This window comes from Pantherophis guttatus, chromosome 1 (assembly GCF_059756535.1).
Source record: "Pantherophis guttatus breed Tessera chromosome 1, ASM5975653v1, whole genome shotgun sequence".
Lineage (NCBI taxonomy): Eukaryota > Metazoa > Chordata > Lepidosauria > Squamata > Colubridae > Pantherophis > Pantherophis guttatus.
Genome location: NC_142063.1, coordinates 84599843 through 84619642, shown reverse-complemented (window position 1 = coordinate 84619642; position 19800 = coordinate 84599843). Strand labels below are relative to the sequence as shown.

The 19800-nt window shown below is 35.6% G+C and overlaps 1 protein-coding gene across 3 annotated transcripts in view; it reads left to right on the top strand.

Moving 5' to 3' along the window:
• Positions 1-12004, top strand: part of EHF (ETS homologous factor) — a 39779-nt gene extending 27775 nt beyond the window's left edge. For all 3 annotated transcript variants that reach the window (XM_034417356.3, XM_034417353.3, XM_034417357.3), the window contains exons 7-9: positions 6395-6460; positions 7103-7298; positions 9747-12004. In XM_034417356.3, the coding sequence (XP_034273247.1) occupies positions 6395-6460; positions 7103-7298; positions 9747-9846 (362 nt within the window). In that variant the 3' untranslated portion in view covers positions 9847-12004. The remainder of the gene's footprint in view (positions 1-6394; positions 6461-7102; positions 7299-9746) is intronic.
• The last annotated feature ends 7796 nt before the right edge of the window (positions 12005-19800 follow it).

Sequence of the window (19800 nt, the reverse complement as noted above, 5' to 3'; positions counted from 1 at the left end):
CCAAGTTGAGACACAATAGAGCTGAGACAGGTGGTAAATTGAGCTCCATGAATAACACTCATCTTTGCATAACACAATGAACCACAAACCTGCCCATTACTGCTGTGTAAACTCAATATATTGGGTAAACTCTGAAAATTGTGTTTCTTAAAATAATCAGGACATGCAAATACTATTTGTGCAGAAGGTAGAAAATGTCAGTTCAAGCAGCTTTCTTCCTGCTGTCTTACTTCCCATTCTTGTAAAGCAGCTGCTACCTTTTCAAACCGGTAGAACTGTAGCGAAATTTGATCATTGTCCCCTGTTGTGATCTATTTATCCTCCAACTGGTGATCCTACTGGATGGGGAGCATGCCGGGGTCATAGCATGTCCTAATTTGTGTATTTTGCAAAAAGAAGCCGGGTGCTTCTGAATCATATGCAAATTCTGTGCATTTTTCTTTCTCGCTTGATAACTTTTGCAAGATACCTTTGTTGAAACATCTTTTCTTTTTTCCATTTATCAAGGCACAGTCTTCAAAAACTCCTCATGCTTGAAACTTTTCTCCCTGTAAAATGATCAGCTTTTGTTTTTGCAGCTGTGAAAGAATTAGTTATTAACTCTGCGGTATGTGAAAAGCCATGCACGCCTCTATTGACACTATGGTGCGATGAGGAGAGGAAAACAAGCATTACACGACAGACAGGGAAATGACAGGCAATGGCTTTTTTTTTTTTTAGAGCTGTTGAACTGTACTTGATCGTACCACACCATGCTGCATGCTATCTTATGCTGCTCTTCTTACAAAAAACTACTTTGCTTTTGTTTTACCCTCCCTCTGAAAACAGCCAAACAGAAATTTCCCATGCCAGTTTCACTGGAGCAGCAAAAGAGGCTTGGCCATAGATTGAAGGAGAGGGACAAATTGTAGTCTGAATCAGCTTTTTCTGGTTGCTGACATTTCTTACCTTCAACTTTGCTTTCTTTCAATCATTTTGATGATATTTCTTTGCTGATAAAACATTCTGCTGTGACATCAGTCACAACAAGAAAGCATCAGACCAGCAAGGATTCCATCCCCTTATTCTTTAAAATAAGATGTTACAGCAGGCTATTGCATTATATTAATTTATTTATGTGCTTGCTTGCTTGTATGTTGCTTCAGTTAAAAACTAATATAAGTTTTTTTAGGATTCTCACACTCAGAGCAAATTTCACAAAGGTTTCTGCTGTAGTGGAAATAGCAATGGTACAACAAATTCAAGATCAATGTGGATTTTAAAAGCCATTATGTTAGACATATTGAGACTATGGAATAGATACAAACCATGGGTAAAATTCAAAAATTTTCCCTACCGCTTGGTGGGCGTGGCAGGGGAAGGATACTGCAAAATCCCCATTTCCTCCTCACTCCTGGGGAAAGGATATTGCAAAATCTCCATTCCCACCCCACTCTGGGTCAGCCAGAGGTGATATTTGCCGGTTCTCCAAACTACTCAAAATTTCCGCTACCGGTTCTCCAGAACCTGTTAGAACCTGCTGGATTTCACCCCTGATGCAAACCTAGGTTATGCCCAAAGATATCTCTGTAACTCTCAGCCCAAGTAGCATATTATATACGATAAATAATAAGGAAACACAAATGTCTAACTTCTTGTGAGATACTAGAACATTTTTCAAGGGGCATATAAAATAAAAAATTTTAAAAACTGGTGGCAGAGGGATATAACTGTCAATGCTCCTCTTATTTACAATTATTAGAAAAAAATAAAGTACTAAAATTATGGATTTAAATATTCTAAAACTGAGTTTGAATTCTATACAAATCATGAACATGTAATTGCTAAAATGAATATACTTTTCAGGAAATTTGAAACAGAAGAATAAGTGAAAGGTTGTACGAAAAGTGGGTCAAAACTTTTGGTTATAATTTACAGATAAAACAAGGGAAAATATAGGATTGAAAAGGTTGAAATGTATATTATGTTATAATCTTAAAGAATTTTTTAATAAATTGATGTACCATTGGCATATGTCACCAGAAAAAAATCTATACAATATATGAAGACACTTTAAATTTATGTTGGAAATGTGAACAAAAAGAAGGGACATTTTATCATATTTAGTGGACATTTTAAAACTAGAAAATTCTGGATCCAAGTACTGTACGTGCATTAATTAAGAGGATATTTAATATTAATATGCAATTAAAACCAGTGTTTTTTCTTTTGGGACTGATGGACAGACAGCTGAAAAGAATCATGGAATAACTATAAAGCTGTAGTGAGGTTACGATGGAAAGATTCAGCATTACCCACAATGCAGAATGGTTGCTGAGATAGCCAAATTAACTTTTTTGATCAGAGAAAAAACAATATTGCTGACTCGAATCTTACAGATTTTGTGTGAACTAGGGGGGAAAAAAAGAACTAGTGATTTATGGTTTTGATAATTAAACAAAACAGATTATAGAAAGAAGAGAAACAGTGTGGCCCAGTGGTTAAGGCACCAGGCTAGAAAGCGGGAGACTAAGTTGTAGTCTAGCAGGAAAGCCCGCGGATTGACTTTTGGCTACTCATGCTCTCTCAGTCCAGCTCACCTCACAGGGTTGAAGAAAATAGGAGGAAGGTGTGCTGGATAGGTTTGCCACCTTATTTCAATAAACAAACAAACAAACAAACACATTATAACCATAGAGTAAGAGGCAAATTTATAACTGATGTAAAAAAAAATCAAAAATTACTTCTCTGTATCTTTTCCCTTTCCTTTCCTTTTTTCCTTCCCCTGCCTTTTCTGCACTTCTCTTTGATTTCTTTCTCTTTCCTTTCTCTTTCCTACTTTATATTGGTTTGTGTTATTTTTTATGATCTTTTAATGAAATCTTTAATTTGATATATATATATACACATTAATAAAAGAGGGTGGAAACAACAATCCTTAATTGGGCTTTGTTGCTTTCCCACAAAGTCAGCAGTTTGTATAAGAGGATGGTGCTCTCAGGTTGCCAGTGCAGAAAAGACATGAATGCAATTAGCTGAGGTTTTTGTTCTGGTGGTTTTTTTTTTTAAGCTCTGAGCAAAAGGACTTGCCATTTTCTTCTGTAATGGTAGTTTATATCCATTTCCCTAGTATGCTTATCAGCATCGCAACAAAATAATTCAAACAAGTTGGTACAGAAGCTGGGGCTGGTATTTACTGTAAGTCATTTGCACATGCAAATAGTTAATTTCCACTGAAAGCTGTGGTGACAGCTTATGCATGAATGTAGGTGGAAGAATGCATGTGGGCTCTATGCTTTCTGACACTATATAATGGTTGTGCTCTGATGCAGGTATAACTTGAGTTCCTGGCAAATTTCTCTGGCTAATATTTTCTTTTAGAGTGGGTTGGGTGATCACCTTAAACAGATGTTCATTTTGGCAAATACAATAAATAGAAATTATCTACTTCTCGCTATACATGTTCTATTATATGTTTATAACATGTAAATTATCAACATAGTAAACTGATTATCATTTTGGCAAATATGGTAAATCAAAACCAACTACCAGCTTTAGATTAGTACGTAAACTGTTAGGGTTCAGAGAGTAGAAGCTACTCCTTCCTGTCACATGAGAAAATACATATCAATGGTGAGAAAAAAATAGGCCTCTATAAATTTGTTGGTTTGACAAAAAAGCCAACAATACTGGCTTTTCTTCCTCTGGATTTGGCTTTTTTCATTACCTCAGAAACAGCTCTTTGCCAGATCATTACATCTGTTGATATTAGATGTTTCCTTGCTATGAAAGAAATCAAAGATACAGGTAATCCTTGTTTAACAATCAGAACTGAGACCAGCAACTTGGTCATTAAGCTTCACTAATTGAAATTCATTTTTTTAAACTTCAGCTTTCCTTTGCCTTAAACACTAGCAAAGATCATAAATATGAGAATTGGTCAAGTTATTTTTGATCACGATTGTAACTGTAAATGGTCACTAACTGAGGACTATCTATATATCCTGTTATAAGAAATAACAAATAAAGGTTTAGAACTTTTGCTGAATTTCATTTTAATCTTGTCTGAGGAAATATTTTGTCATTATTTTTCATAATATGAGAGCCTAAATGAAGCTGGTTGGATTCCAAACTGAGAAAATAAAGTATTGTTTATTAGTGATTGATAAACAACACAGTGTTAAATGTGCCTATTTAGAAATCAGCCCCACTGATTTAAATGGGAATAGGACTGTAGCCTAACTTTATGAGTGAGCCCACAGCTCAATAATATAGTACATATTATTCACGAGGAAGTTTTTAATTATTTATAAAGAATATATAAATAGATGGTTTATGACTATTAGCAGTAATAGGATTTAAGATGACAGATGTAAAGAATATGCACTGAAAATGTTGAATCTATTCAGCAGATTGTTAGAAAACTTTGAATTATTTAGTAGATTGTGGAAATGTTGTTGAGGTAATGTATCTCAATTTCAACAAAGTATATGTCAAAATAGCCCATGCTATTCTGTTTAGCAATTTAGTTAAGTATAGTCTAGATCACATGACAATTACACAGATAAATAGCTGGCTCAAATGTTTTACTCAAAGAATATTCATCAACTATTTCTCATAAAACTTAACCATAGTGTTTGATGCTAAGCCCTGTAGTTTTTAATTATTTAGATGAAGAGATAGGGGGACTGCTTGTCAAATATGCCAATGACACAACATTGAATCATGATAGGTTAAAAAAATGTGCTGAAAATAACAAAATTAAATTAAATGGAAGCAAATGAAATGGCTTTCATTTAGGAAACAGAAATCAAATGGTAGGTATCTGGCTACCTACGGTAGTTTGAGAATAAGATTTGTAGAAAAGTAATTATTTACACATTATACATGACACTTGATATGGCTACAAAGAAAGGAAATATGAATTTATATCAACAGAAGTGTAGTTCTCTAAATTATAGGAAGTAATAGTTCTAATAGTTATTCTGCACACAGATCCTTCCTAGAGTATTATGTTGACTTCTAGCTAACAACTTAAAGAAGGATTCAAATGAACTGGGATAAGTTACAAAAAAGCAGAAACTTGGATATTTTTAGCTTTCAGAAGAGAACACTAAGAGAAGGGGTGAAATCCAGCAGGTTCTGACAGGTTTTGGAGAACCGGTAGTGGAAATTTTGAGTAGTTCGGAGAGCCGGTAGCAGAAATTTTGAGTAGTTCGGAGAACCAGCAAATGTCACTCCTGGCTGGCCCCAGAGTGGGATGGGAATGGAGGTTTTGCAATATCCTTCCCCCAGGAGTGGCAAGTGAATGGAGATTTTGCAGTATCCTTCCCCTGGTGTGGGGTGGGAATGGAGATTTTGCAGTATCTTTCCCCTGCCATGGCCACCAAGCCACACCACACCCACCAAGCCACGCTCACAGAACCGGTAGAAAAAAATTTGGATTTCACCACTGACTAAGAGTGACAACACTCTTCAAATACCTGCAAAAATGTTACACAAAAGAAAATTAAGAACATAGGATATGAAATAATAGATTAAAGTTGCAGAAGGAACCCAGCGACCGGTAAGATCCCACAGAGTTGGTCTCCTCCTGGTCCCGTCAGCTAAAAAATGCTGGCTGGCGGACCTGCGGGGGAGGGCCTTCTCTGTGGCTGCCCCAGCTCTCTGGAACCAGTTACCTCCTGAGATCCGGACTACCCCCACCCTATTGGCCTTCCGGAAAGCAGTGAAAACCTGGCTTTTCTGGCAGGCCTGGAGCCATTGATCTCGCTGTTGCAATCTTGCGAGATCCGGCCATGAATGGCGTGCATGGGCTTTTAATGTTTTTAAAAATGTTTTTATAATGTTTTTTAATAATTTTCCTATGTTCTTTGTTGTATTATTTTTGCTGTAAGCCGCCCAGAGTCCCTTGGGAGTTGGGCGGCATAGAAATTCGATAAATTAAATTAAACATTCTGATTGAATGCCAGAACCATTCAATTACCAAGAGTGGTCTCCCATTCATTACATATTGAATATATTCAGGTGGATTTAGATTTAATTTGAATTCCTGCACTAAGGAGGAAATTGAACTCAAGGTGTCTATGATTCTGTGAAGTTTGGATGGGCTGTTGTTGTGAAGACAGGGTTTCATCTTTTCCATGACTTACAGATATTTTCAATGTTGGCTGCTCTGTGAAAGTTGCAATTTTTTGAGGTAGGGGCAATTGACTTACTCCTAATTGCTTTGAAAACTTTTTCTGAAATGAATGAAGACCATTTTGTTTTATGGTGCTTCCAATTGAGGCCTTGAGGACTGCATGGCTGAAGAATGGGACATATTTTTAAGTACATTTGTTGTATCATCATTTCTAGAACAGATTCAGATATGTAGAGGCAAGAACTGATTCCCTTTTTGTTGTTGTTGTTGCAGAGGATTCTTCGGAAGGGAAGAAAATTTCACAAGATCACCCTCCAAAGCCACACAACAAGAAACACAGTAAGACAGCTATTCTTGGATTTCTACCCTATGAGGGGGACATTAAAGACATATGGAATATATACTGAACAAAAATCTAAATTTTAATATCAGAGATATTAAATTTTCAATGAAATGCAATAGAATAAGAATATTAGCGAAATAGGTTTTGAGATAAATGAATAAATTTGAGTTAAGAATACGAGCTTATTACATTAACTAAGATTTAAGTGCAGCTAGCAGTAGGCATGAGCTTAAATGGACTCCAGAGGATGGTAGAGGACAGGAAAGCCTGGAGGAACGTTGTCCATGGGGTCGCGATGGGTTGGACACAACTTTGCAACTAACAACAACAACAAGATGTGCAGGAGGATTAAAAGCGACAAGGTAGGGATTGTAATGCTGAGATCCAAACTCTGTCTTTTGTATGTGTGTTGCCATTATGTGGGTGTACAATGCGGTGAGACTGCAATTGTGATATCAATTTCCTGCTTCCCCCCACCCCCCAAATTCTAATGATTAACTCTAGAGTTTGGAACCAGCCTAAGAAAGTATAGGAAGGACTTTTTAAAAAAGAAATATTAGGAATTCCTAAAATGTATACCCATCATCCTTTGTTTTTCAACACAAATAATATTTCCTCTGAACATTATTTCATTATAGCTCCTCGAGGAACTCACTTGTGGGAGTTTATCAGAGACATTCTCCTTCATCCAGAGAAGAATCCTGGGTTGATAAAATGGGAGGATCGGTCAGAAGGCATCTTCCGATTCTTAAAATCAGAGGCAGTGGCTCAGCTATGGGGAAAGAAGAAGAACAACAGTAGCATGACATATGAGAAACTCAGCCGTGCCATGAGGTAACAAGGGGAACATTTTGCTTAAAAAAAATAACTGCCTTTAATCCCAGTGGCAATGACAAGCAAAGAGCCAGAGTATGCTGAAATCGCAGGGGAGTTTTTAAAATGTAAAATAGTGTGAAGCACAAGCTATTTTCCTATGGCATAATTTCCTCCTGAATTTTTTTTCCTGATCCAAAGATATTGGTTGAATTGATGTGGCAAGATGGGAAATCTAAGATCCTTGTTCTGAGGGCTCCTCCCCCCTCCCCTGGAAAACCACATTATATAGCTAGAAAGACTGCCGAATTGTCTTCACATGAACACAGAGATTTTGTCAGTTATGAGAAAGTGTCGACTCCTTGACTAAACAATGACTCACCATTTGTCTTTAAGTCCCACAAAATTGGCAAGTACAGACTCTGCGAGTCCTCCTGAATCATCAGAAACATTCGCATTTCTTCTCAAACTAATAATCTGCTTACCGTACTTCAGATATTAATCATATGATTTTCCCTTAATACAGAAACAGCATCAGTTCATTGATCAGTTTCAGTTCCTGCTCAAAGTTCCTTAGATAAAGAGAAACTTGCATAGCCTATCGCATTCAAGGGATTTTGCATTCAATGGGTGCAATTTGTAACTGTAGGTTTTAGGTACAGTTGTTCTATAGGTTTCTTTCAATCAATGGGATTTTTTAAAAAAATATTTAATTTATTTAAAAAATTTATATAGCCGCCTACTTGCTCACAGCGACTCTAGGCGGCTTACAAACAATAAAAAACACACTGTATAAAAAAAACAATAAAAATAAAAAAAACAGTAAGTCCTCACCCACCCACCTGGTGACAACACATGGTCAAATAAGCCATTTGATGAATTCATCCCACTTTGGATTCTCTAGGCCCACTGGCAAAACCCAGTCTTCAGGGTTTTATGATAGAGTGTCAAAGTGGGGACCAGTTTAATTTCTGAAGGGTTGATCTTACAAAGGAAGGGAGCCACCATGGAGAAGTCCCTTCTTCTGGGTCCTGCTGGATGTACTTCCTTAGGGGATGGGACCTGCAACATTCCTTGCCTCCCTGCTTTAGTGTGTAAGGTGGATGTAAGGAGAGACACGCTCCCTCAAATAACTTGGTCCCAAGCCATGAAGGGCTTTAAAAGTGATAACCAGCATCTTGAATTGCACCTGGAAGCAAATCAGCAACCAATGCAGCTTCCACAGGAGCAGTGACAAATGTGCACACTGAGGTCTGCACAAAACCATTCTGGCCATTGCATTTTGAACCAACTGGAGCTTTTGGATGCTTTTCAAGAGCAGTCACATGTATAGCATGTTGCAATAGTCAAGATGGAAAGTGATTAGGGCAAGGATGAAATGCTACTGGTTCGGACCGGTTCGCCTGAACCGGTAGTAAAAAAATGCTACTGATTCGCCAAACTGGTAGTAAAAATATGTAAAAGAAAAGTTCTGACAATCAGCAGAGCAACGCACAATCGTTGGAACTTTTTTAAAAAAACTTTTTAAGCATTTTTTTTACTACTGGTTCTGGCAAATGGGTAGTAAAAAAATGCTTTAAAAAAGTAAAAAAAGGTTCGGACGATTGCGCAGCACAGCTGTGATCGTCTGAGCCTTTTTTTAAAAAAAACTTTTTTAAAGCATTTTTTAACTACCTACTCACCCGAACCGGTAATAAAAAAATGCTTTAAAAAGATTTTTTTAAAAAAAGGTTCTCCGGCGATCGTCAGAACCTTTTTTTTTTTTAACTTTTTAAAAGCATTTTTACTACCTATTCGCCCGAACTGGTAGTAAAAAATGCTTTTAAAAAGTTTTTAAAATGGTTCCCAAGATCGTGCGCTGCAGCTGATTCTCTCCCCACCCCCCGCTGTTCTACTTACCTCTCCAAGCTTCCTTTCGGTGCCTATTTTGCATGGGCATGCAGTGCACGTTTGGTGTGAACTGCACATGCACAGCGCACGCTTGGTGACAGCGCGCATGCATGGCCAGTGAACCGGTAGCAAACTGGTTCAGATTTCACCACTGGATTAGGGCATGAGTGACAATGAATAAAGATTGTTGGTCCAGGAAAAGATATAACTGGCACACAACCCATAGTTGTGCAACTGACCACAACTGATACCTGCTCTTTGAGCAAGAGTCACAATACAGGAGAACCCCCAGATTACGCACTGGGTCTGTTTGGGGCAATTCCACCCCATCCAAAGCCAAAGGTGGCAATTCTATTAGAATCAATATAAAGTGTATGGATATGTTCTATCTTATATGCAATGGGCTTATGCAAAGGTTGTGATTTGGTAGTAACTCAACACCTGATGAGATACTGGATTATTTTCTGATTTCATGAGAAAATATCTTAAATGCTAAGTCCAATTACAAATAAAATTAAAAGGGGAAATGGTCAGAAAATGAGTTTTTATGTATCTGATTTCATCATCTCCTTTTAACAGATACTATTATAAAAGAGAAATTCTTGAACGTGTAGATGGCCGGAGACTGGTATATAAATTTGGGAAGAATGCTCGTGGCTGGAGAGAAAATGAAAACTAAGTACAACTTTAAAAACAGCTGTAGAAATCTTCACTGACAAGAAATCCTAGCAGATGTAAATATCCCAAAGACTGTTTTCTTCTATTTATGTACAAAAATTGAGGGCTGCAGAAATCTACGTCTAATGGGAAGAAGGAACACTATTGTTTATTGATGTTATGACTATTTTATTTGAAATATGTCCTTTTATGGAGAGTATGTACACAGTTTTCTGTGACCTATGATAATACTGTATGTAAATGTATAAGGATGACTTGCCATTCTTGTAAAGATTTTAAAGAAAATGAATTCCAAAAGAAATGTGATTTAGCATAATGCTGCGAGAGGCATTTGCTGTAGTGGGAGCAAATTACAGGGCATTACTTTATACTTAGGTATATCACTGCATTTTAGAGAACTAGGGATTTATAATATCTGTCTCAGAATTATATGAGATAGGTCTTTCCATTCAAAATATACAACTTTTTTCAAAGGCTGTCGACTAGTGACACACCAATGGTTAATTAAATCAAAGGCTGTTGAGTTATGGCTTAATTTTTTTCTTGGGGTTCCCCACCCCCCACCCCGCTTCTTCTATACAATATAATATGGCCATTTACAGTAGCCTGGATCCATTTAGAGTTGGATTTATCAGCTCATTCCATTCCCAAATAATTCTCTGTTGAAATAAGTCTTAGAACATGAAGAATTAGGAATAGTGGATGCTTTATTTGTAGACCTCAATAACTTTAGCTGAGCTTCATAACCAATCTTGAATGTTTGTGACTCATCATGAAATCTTAGGTGTCAGCAGCATAAAGCTGCCTTTCCTAACCTGGAATCACTCGGGTTTTTGGAACTACAAACAACTATGCAAACTGGACATTCTGACAACTGAATTCTAGTTCATCTGCCATGTTGAAGAATGCGTAATGACTAGCAGCAAATATCCACATTTTTGACAGAAGTGACCTACAAGGTCTCTTCCAACTGTGTTAATCTGTATCTGTATCTGTACCAAACTGAACTGGAGATTTTCTGCATCCTAAGCATTTGTTTAGTCGCTAACCTAGTATATATTTGGATATGAATATAGATTTCGGTGTGAGGGGTGTTTGTTGCTCTCTGAGTTTGCTTGTTTTCTTGCAGATGATGCATTACCATAACTAGGTAACTAGCATTGATGATGTTACCTAGTTAGGGTAATGAAATGTCTACAAGAAAACAAGCAAGCTCAGAGAGCAACAATGGACCCTTCATTTCAACCCTGAGCTACAAATATTCTCCTTTATTGATAGATGTCTATGTGATAATGAAATTGTACTTTGATATTAAGATTTTATGTTACATAAACCATGCCCCTCCATTCAGAAAGCTAATAATCTAAGATTCTGTTTCAGTCTTTCTTCTCTTTCTCCCAGTGCCTAGTTTTTACTTGCTGGGTTGGTGTAGCATATAGAAGAATATTCAGTCGTGTAAGTTCCTTTGTGTAAGAAAATGATTCAGTACAAGCATCTACCAGCCCAAGAGCTACAATTAAAAATGGTTTCTTTGAGCAAATTAAATTTCAGCTGTGAGACTTAAATCCAAACTTGTCTGAAACTTAAAGTTTCTGTGTTCTCAGAAATGCCAGTTGAGTGTTTTTTCATAAATATATAAAAATCACTTGTGGAATAGAGAGTCTATGCTTTTTGCTATAGTAAGAATTGGTAGCTGCTCCTTCAACATTTGATGAAAAATACTCCTAAACAAGGCAGCTAAAAAATACCTTTGCAGCCACATTTCCTGCCAAAACTTTTAGCTAGCATACATTCATTATAGCTATGTGATATTTGAACTTTGCTTAAGGTGAGTGGGGGCAGTTAATCTTATTTACAGAAGAAGCTGGTAACCAGGACAGCAGGTTTCAGAGTAAGTCCTTTCTGTTGACTGAATATTTACTGACTCGCTGGATGAGATTTTTCTTCAGTTTCTCCTGTTCTTTATTTTTAAATCAATCGGTCTCCATAATCCAATGATCTTTTTGTGCAGAAATATCACATCTAATAAGTTGGATTTGATACTGTCTTGTGTTGTTGAATCAAAGCAATGTTATTGTAGGGTATCTATAAGGATATATCTACTTTTTTCACAATGCAATATATATACTCATAAATAAGTTCTGTTGTCTTATGTGTAAGAATCTGGGTGAAAAATTATAGTCTTAATATCACTGTGTGTGTGTGTGTGTGAAATTTAAAAAAAATGGCATTGTTCTTCAACAATATGAGAATTAAAATTGCATTTCAGCTGCACACAAAATAAAGAATACAGATAGCAGTGTAAATACAGATTTCTCGAAATTGTTGGCCTTCAGTGTATCAATGAGCAAATAAAGTCAAGAGGATGGCCATGAACACGTGTTCAAAACCCCACCCCCTTTTTTATTTGCATTGTGATATACATAAAAAAGTGCCAGGACTTCAATTGGAAATCAGAGCAACCTCTTCATTTATTGACTCTTCTTTTACTAGCATTCCCTGGTGTCCTTCATGCATATTGCATTTTTCTGTGTTATTGAAAGACCTCTGGGACTTGCAATTCAATTTAGCTGGATATATTAGTCTTTCATGTACTGTAATCATGGAGTCTAATAGAAACCTCAGTCCATATTAACTTCTGGTTGCCATTTTAATTTTTATTTATTTGCCAAGCGTGTTCTTGTTTTTAAGATTTTGGAAACTATCCATATTTATGGATGCTGCTATTTTACTATCTCTCAGACAGCAGAGTACCTGCTTATAGGCATTCATCATCCAAAATACATTTTCCTCTTAGAATTCATGAGTACTACTATAGCAATACATATCTAACTCCTCCTTATTTTGATGTGGTATATCGTACTAAGTTATCTTTGTGCAATATGTTCTTTGATGTAGTATATAGCTTATATTTATATTTCATTAGTAAACTGCTGGCCCTTCTTTCTTCCCAGAAAACCTTGGGAATTAGAATTAGTGAATAGATTTAAAAATCTATAATTAGAGCTTTTTGGAATTGAAAACATGTTTGAAAAAATACTTTTCTAAAAAAGTTTCCCCGTATTAAGCTTGTTCTCTTTAACTTTGGTTCTATGAATCATAATACCCTGTTTCCCCAAAAATAAGTCATCCCCTGATAATAAGCCCAATCAGGCTTTTGAGTGTATGGCAATAAGGCCAAGCGCTTATTTCAGGGTTCAAAAAAATATAAGACAGGGTCTTATTTTGGGGGAAACATGGTATAAATTAAAAGTGATATTTCAGCATAGTCTGGATATTAATAAAATAAATTTGAAGCATAAGTGTGTGATTAAACCAAATAGGTTAATAATATGAATTACATTTAGAGTACAATTTTCCAACATTCCCGGGTGTATTTATTAACCCCTTGGTATTAACAGAGTTAGATTTCCCCACTGTTGGCACTTTAAAAATTCAGTTTGTCATTTGGTTCTGAAACTTAATTAACTTTGAAAGGAGACATGGTATAACATTGACCTAGCTAGAAAAAGGACCATAAATATATAAAATGATACCAGCTTGCCAAGCATATGCAATCACAGCCAACCATAGCGAATCTTTTACAAAGTCTAATTAAAGGATACAATAAAGATATGAATGTAGCAAATTGATGTTTAAATATAAAGGCATTGATGTGATTGCTTTTTTAATGTTTGCAAAGAACAGTTTTAGAAGAGCATTTCACATGAATAAGATTTGTACAAATTTTTACAGTGGCATAATTTTTCAAATGTATAAATGTGAATACATTTTAACTCAGATGTATAAAGATCTACAAATGCATTGCAGTATTTATATAGATGAATGCCAATCACCTGGACAAAGAATTTGCTGGTGTATTGTGCAGCTTTGATTAAGAAGTAGTTTGTGCATCATACTGCCTAGTTCTATGGCTTCCTATTCATAACTAATAGTATGAATATTTAGCTACTACAAGGTAAGTATCTCTGAAATTGCAGCCACTGTGTACTTGGAAAAGTCTATGCAGAAACACATATACTTATCATTATAGCTTTCTTGTTGCTGGAAAACAACCCAAATCTTTCTAGCTTCACCATTTGTAAGTTTTCTAGAAGTGCATTTTTGTATGTCAGATTTAATGACTCTCACAGAAATGCCATACCATTCCTAATATTTCTATCCACAAAAATGTTAATCAAAACAATGTGCTTGTTTCTTAAAATAATAGTTGTTTGGTTTTTTTACAAGATACATATATATTAATACAAATGACAATACATAAAAAGAAAAAGTGACTTTGGTCACACGTCCTTTATCTTATTAACAGTGCATATTTGTTAATTATTATCATACAAAATTTTTCATTTACTCTCATTTCTGCGAGTTATCCAATCATACCACCTATTCCACGCTATATAACATTTTGAGTCTACCTTGTCTTTCATTTCAAATGTTAGTTTGTCCATTTCCGCGCAATTATAGATTTTTTGGATTATCAATTGATGTGTTGGCAGTTGGTCAGTTTTCCAATATTGGGCGAGCGTCAATCTGGCTGCAGTGACTATGTGTAATATTAAATACTTTATTTCTTTCCTATAGTTTTCTTTAATCGTCCCTAATAGGCAAATCTCTGGTTTAAGTTCTATTTTTTCTGATGTTATTTCTATTAGCCAAATTCTTACTTTTTCCCAATACTTCCTAATTTTTTGGCAAAGCCCCCAGACATGGAAGAAAGTACCCTGTGCCTGTTTGCACTTCCAACAGGTTGGACTTAAATTTGAATACATTTCTGCTAATCTTGAAGGGGCCAGATACCATCTATACCACATTTTGTATTGATTCTCTTTATAAACTACTGACTTTGTTATAATATAGTTATTTTCCCACACTTTTTCCCAGTCCTCCAATTCTAAATTATGCCCAATATTTCTTGCCCATGCTATCATTTGCCCCTTTACTAATTCCTCTGCTAGATCAAATTCCAATAGATATTTGTAAATTTTTGAAATCAAATTTTCCTCCGTGGCTTAAGTTCAAACTTCCCTCCACAGAAATTGCTTTCGAATGAAATTGTATGTGGTCATCAATGTGATTAGATTTAATGAAAAGTGGGAAATTTAATGGTATCATAGTGCAGGGGTCTTTCATCAGAACACTTTTTTAAAAAGTTACTTGTATCAGTCAATTGTATGTGTGTGTGTGCTTGTGTGTGTGTTTATGATATAATATTTATTGTTAATTTATGGGCTTGCAATTTAAATGAAGCTTGTAATTTATAATAATATGTGCATCTAAGGCATAAAATAAGCCAAGCACTCGGGCAACTCTGATCAGATGTAAAAGGAGGCAATAATGGTACTTGAATTAAATTGGGCGAGGGATACATCTAGTAATCATTCTTCCTTACATTATTTTCCCATTTTTAAATGGCCTCTGCAAAAGCAGCTATTTGCTATAATAAATAGTACAGTACTGGTACATTTTCCAGGACTGGAAATTAAAAGGTCAAGGAAAGAATAATGGAGAAACTCATGAAGAAGAAAAAGACTGAATGTTAAATATGTTGTTTTCTTGTCCCATTGTGGGATTCTATTGAATAGAAGGGTGAAATTGAAGTGGATCTGCTTATAGATCTTGCATTTACTGCCTCCTTTATATTGTTTAATTTTATTGTATTTTTAAACTTTCTATGCTCTCATTAACATTTATGACTGTGTCCTGGGGTTATGTGATCACCTTTTGTGACCTTCTGACAAGCAAAGTCAATGAAGAATCCAGATTCACTTAAAATCCGTGATACTAAGTTAACAATTGCAGTGATTCATTTAACAACTATGGCAAGAAAGATCATAAAATGGGTGCAAACCTTAATAACTGTCTTGCTTGGCAACAGAAATTTTGCTCTGAATTGTCATAAGTCAAGGACTACCTGTAATGTGAGTTATTACATTTTTAAAAAACATTCATGGCACACGGAAATTGTTACAAGATTATGCAGGTATTGAGAAGAATGGAAGGATTTTACAAAAGGAAATAAATAAAAAGAATATGGCATTCTCAGCAACTCTACAAGTCTGTCAATATTTTATCTTTTTTCCATGGGTATTTGTGGTTCAGTTTCCAGAATGAGCATTCCCTTGCCAAAAAGCAATCTGAAAACACTGGAAGAACTTGAAACCTCTGTTCAAAAGGTTCAGTGACTGGGAGCTTTGATAGCTTTATTTCATTGACAGAAATCTCAGTTGTCAAACACAAAGTTATTGTGGTGAGCCTGGGAAAGAGTCAGAGATAAAATATGTAGATTACTCCACTTAATTTCTGCCTCCATTGGACAAAAGACAAGACCTTCTTTGAAGGAACTATAGTACTAGGGTTCAGTATTAAGCCTTGTCATAAGTGGATAGCCTCTCCTTGTATAAATCAAAATGTTCATAGATTCCATCCTGAGAAGGCTAAAAAGGAGTTATATTAAAAGCTTACATTTAGCCCTTTCATCTCCTGCTCTCGCCTTGTGAAATTCCATTCCCATCCATTCCAAATCTGCTGTTTCGCTTCAGTAGCAATGTTGGTGGAATAGCAGGAGTTTCTCTCTTTTCTACATCTGAACTAAGAGCAGCTTAAGGGAAGTCGGGGTAAAAAAAACATTTCCAGAACAATGTCAGCACTGTACTTCTTCATGGAACTGCTAATTAGCCAAACAAACGCTGGAGAAATTTGTGATTTCTGTCCTAAGTAGAATGTTCTGTTGCACATAGGCAATCTTTCAAACTGATCCTGAGCACATGATTTGAGAAGGGTTCTACTTTATATCAGAGCATTACATATGGTATGTAATAGCATGTAATATGTATATATGTAATAGTATGTAATATGTGTGTAAAAATTAGCTGTGCATACTCTACAGCGGATAACAGTACATTAAAAGTTGTGCTTTACACCGTAACATAAAGAGGAGTTCTGCCTTTTAATATTTCTCCACATAAACAGATGTTATGTAATAAAAAAAAAAGGCTAGCTGTTGTTAAGCCTAGGACAAAACTTTCAGTCAAACCTTTTGCCTGATGACTATTGTCATTATGCACAGAGATCTTTTTTCTCCTTGTGATGTAAAGCTTAAATATGAAATCTACAAATTGCATTTCATGTTAACATTTCTACATAATCTAAGAGAAGACCATACTCTTTAATTGTCCATTAAAAAAACCTTTAATCTACCAGAAAGAATAGTCATTTTTTAAATTTACAGTAATCAATTTTCTGCAAATTCCCAGCATATAGTCATTCTTTCATCACTATGATTTTTTCATCACCATACTTCTTTAACAGTACTATTCCTTAGCACAAAGAAAGACAATAAAAATTAATATTTCATCAGATTAAGCATCCAGATCTGACCAATTTGTCTGTTATACATATCAGTTAATAGCTTTACAGTGAATATTTAAAATTCAACCAGATTTCCACCTTGTAAACTATTACGGGGCTTCCATGCTGAGTCCCCCTCAGGACAGAAGGCACCTAAAATAACTATAGATTGCTTCTATTAAGAAAATGACACAATCCATTGCAGAATTATGTATACCAAAGTGAGTAGCACAAACAATATTTAGAGATAATATGAAGGAAAAGAAAGAGAAGGGGAAGAAAAGGAAAGGAAAAGTCTCCAATGGAGATCATCCTTAATAGTCAAAAGAAGGTTGGCTTACTGTTGAGGAACCTGGAATAAAATGACTGGTATTCCACAGTGCAAAATTTACTTACACATTTTCACAATCTAATTCAAAAATTATTTCCACATTTTTTTAGAACTGTATAATTTGTAAAAATGAATTTTGAATAACTTCAAATTTATTTTCCCTGACATCTGCAGAATCTTCAATTGGCTAAATAGGGTCCTACAAAATGAAAGGCAAATAGAATGGACTTTTTTTCCTTGACAGCTACAGTAAGGTGAGTGCAGATATTCATTTCTCATCAGCAAGAAATCAAAATGTGGTAGAGGTACTTGGCAAGTCAGATGAAAATAATATCTTGCAAACAATAACCAAATTTTGCCTATACTTCCATATCTTCTAAAAATGGTTATACTTCCCAATTACTTTAATTCCAATAAATTTGTTTTATGACATAGCTTATATACATAATGTCAAGAAACAAAATCAAATATTGATGAAGAAAGTATATTATGCTCTTATATATAAAAAGAAAATCATAACTGATTATTTAAATGTAATGTGTTGATTTTGTATGGAATATCATTGGCCTTGAAGTTTTATGTCTCAGTTGCATAATTCTAACCACCATAAATAATAAGCAAAACTTTGTAATAAACACATTATTTTAAATGTTCCTTATTTGTGATTCTTATATATGAAACATCAGCTTAAAAGCTGACATACATAAATAGTTTTAGTGTAAAAACAGTTGAATAAAATATCAAACTTCTCTTTTTAAAAAAATTATATACATTGTATACCTCTTACATACTCAAACTACTCTAATATAGAATAACTTTTTATTCAGTATATTCTTTGTTGGATTATGGGTAATGGATTAACTAAGCAATTCACTATTATAGTCCTCACAAATTTTCTATTTTTACAAGATTATGAAGCAATTCCGAGTTTTTTGCTAGCATGTCATCAAAGTGGATCTTGAAGTCACTGTGCGTATATACTACACCTTTCTTCTCTGACAGTTATCATTTGTACTTTGTTTACAATACTAGATTAACACAGATCCTGAGTGGATACAAGAGGACATGACAGGAAAGATAAATAATTAGAAGCAGTGACAAAAATCGCTGCTTGTCATGGTATTGAATAGGACAGTGATGGCTAACCTTTTCCGGACCGAGTGCCCAAAGCGTGCCCAAACCCCCAAAATGCAATGTCCGTACGTTCCCCCTTGCATGCACCCCAGCCCACATGCATGCATGCGTGCCCCCTGCACGCACCCCCCACATGTGCATATGCCCCCCTGAATGTGCCCCCCCACGCATGCATGACAGAGACCCAAAGACCAGCTGGCTGGCGGGAGGCGTGCGCGTATGCACGGTGGAACTGAACTGGGGCAACGGCTTGTGTGCCATCAGAGAGGGTTCTGCGTGCCACCTCTGGCACGCGTGCCATAGGTTCGCCATCACGGGAATAGGATAATCAGAGAAGAGAAGCAGTTGGGCTTTATATTCTCAGCATGCAAACCACATGAGAATGGAATATAAGTTAATTTGCATTACTTTTTTAAAAAAAATGTTTGCTGGGTCTTGGGATTTGTTATACCTTAGAATAATTAAATTTCACAAGCATGACTAGTTTTTAGGACTATTCTTTTCTTTCTGAAATAGAATCCCAAAAGCATTTGCCATTTCTACATAAGGACTCTTTAGGAATGTAAAGAGATAGGTATTTGCCACTAGTTGCACATAAACATGTAATTGTGATTCTAATATACACCAAATATGCTAATTCCAATCCAAGATGGATTTTCCTTGAGATATCCCTGTGCATCACTGGTTAGATAGCTTAGACATTGGTATATGAATATACTGGTAGATCTTTTTAACAGATCTATGTTTTTAATTTAGGTAAAATGTTAATGTACATTGTAAGTCCATGTTTGTTATGCCATACATTATGCCATGTTTGTTATGCCATCATTGAGATACAGATTGATTTATTATCATGCCTGTGTCTTGCTGAGGAGAATGAACTTCTTATTCTGCTTTTTCTCCAAAATCTGCTGTTCAATGGGAGAACAATGAGGGAAGAACACAACAGGATGATGAGGATGTTAAGGAGCAAATTCTCATCCATGAGCAACTGTATAGCAGAATTTGGTACCACTTGGAAAGTGATAATTTAAATAGACTTCTAAAATTAATTATTTTAAGGGGCTGTTTTCATCTTGCATTATGGCAGCCTTCTCTGATATCGTGCCCTTTAGATATATAGGAGCTACAACTTGTAAAAAT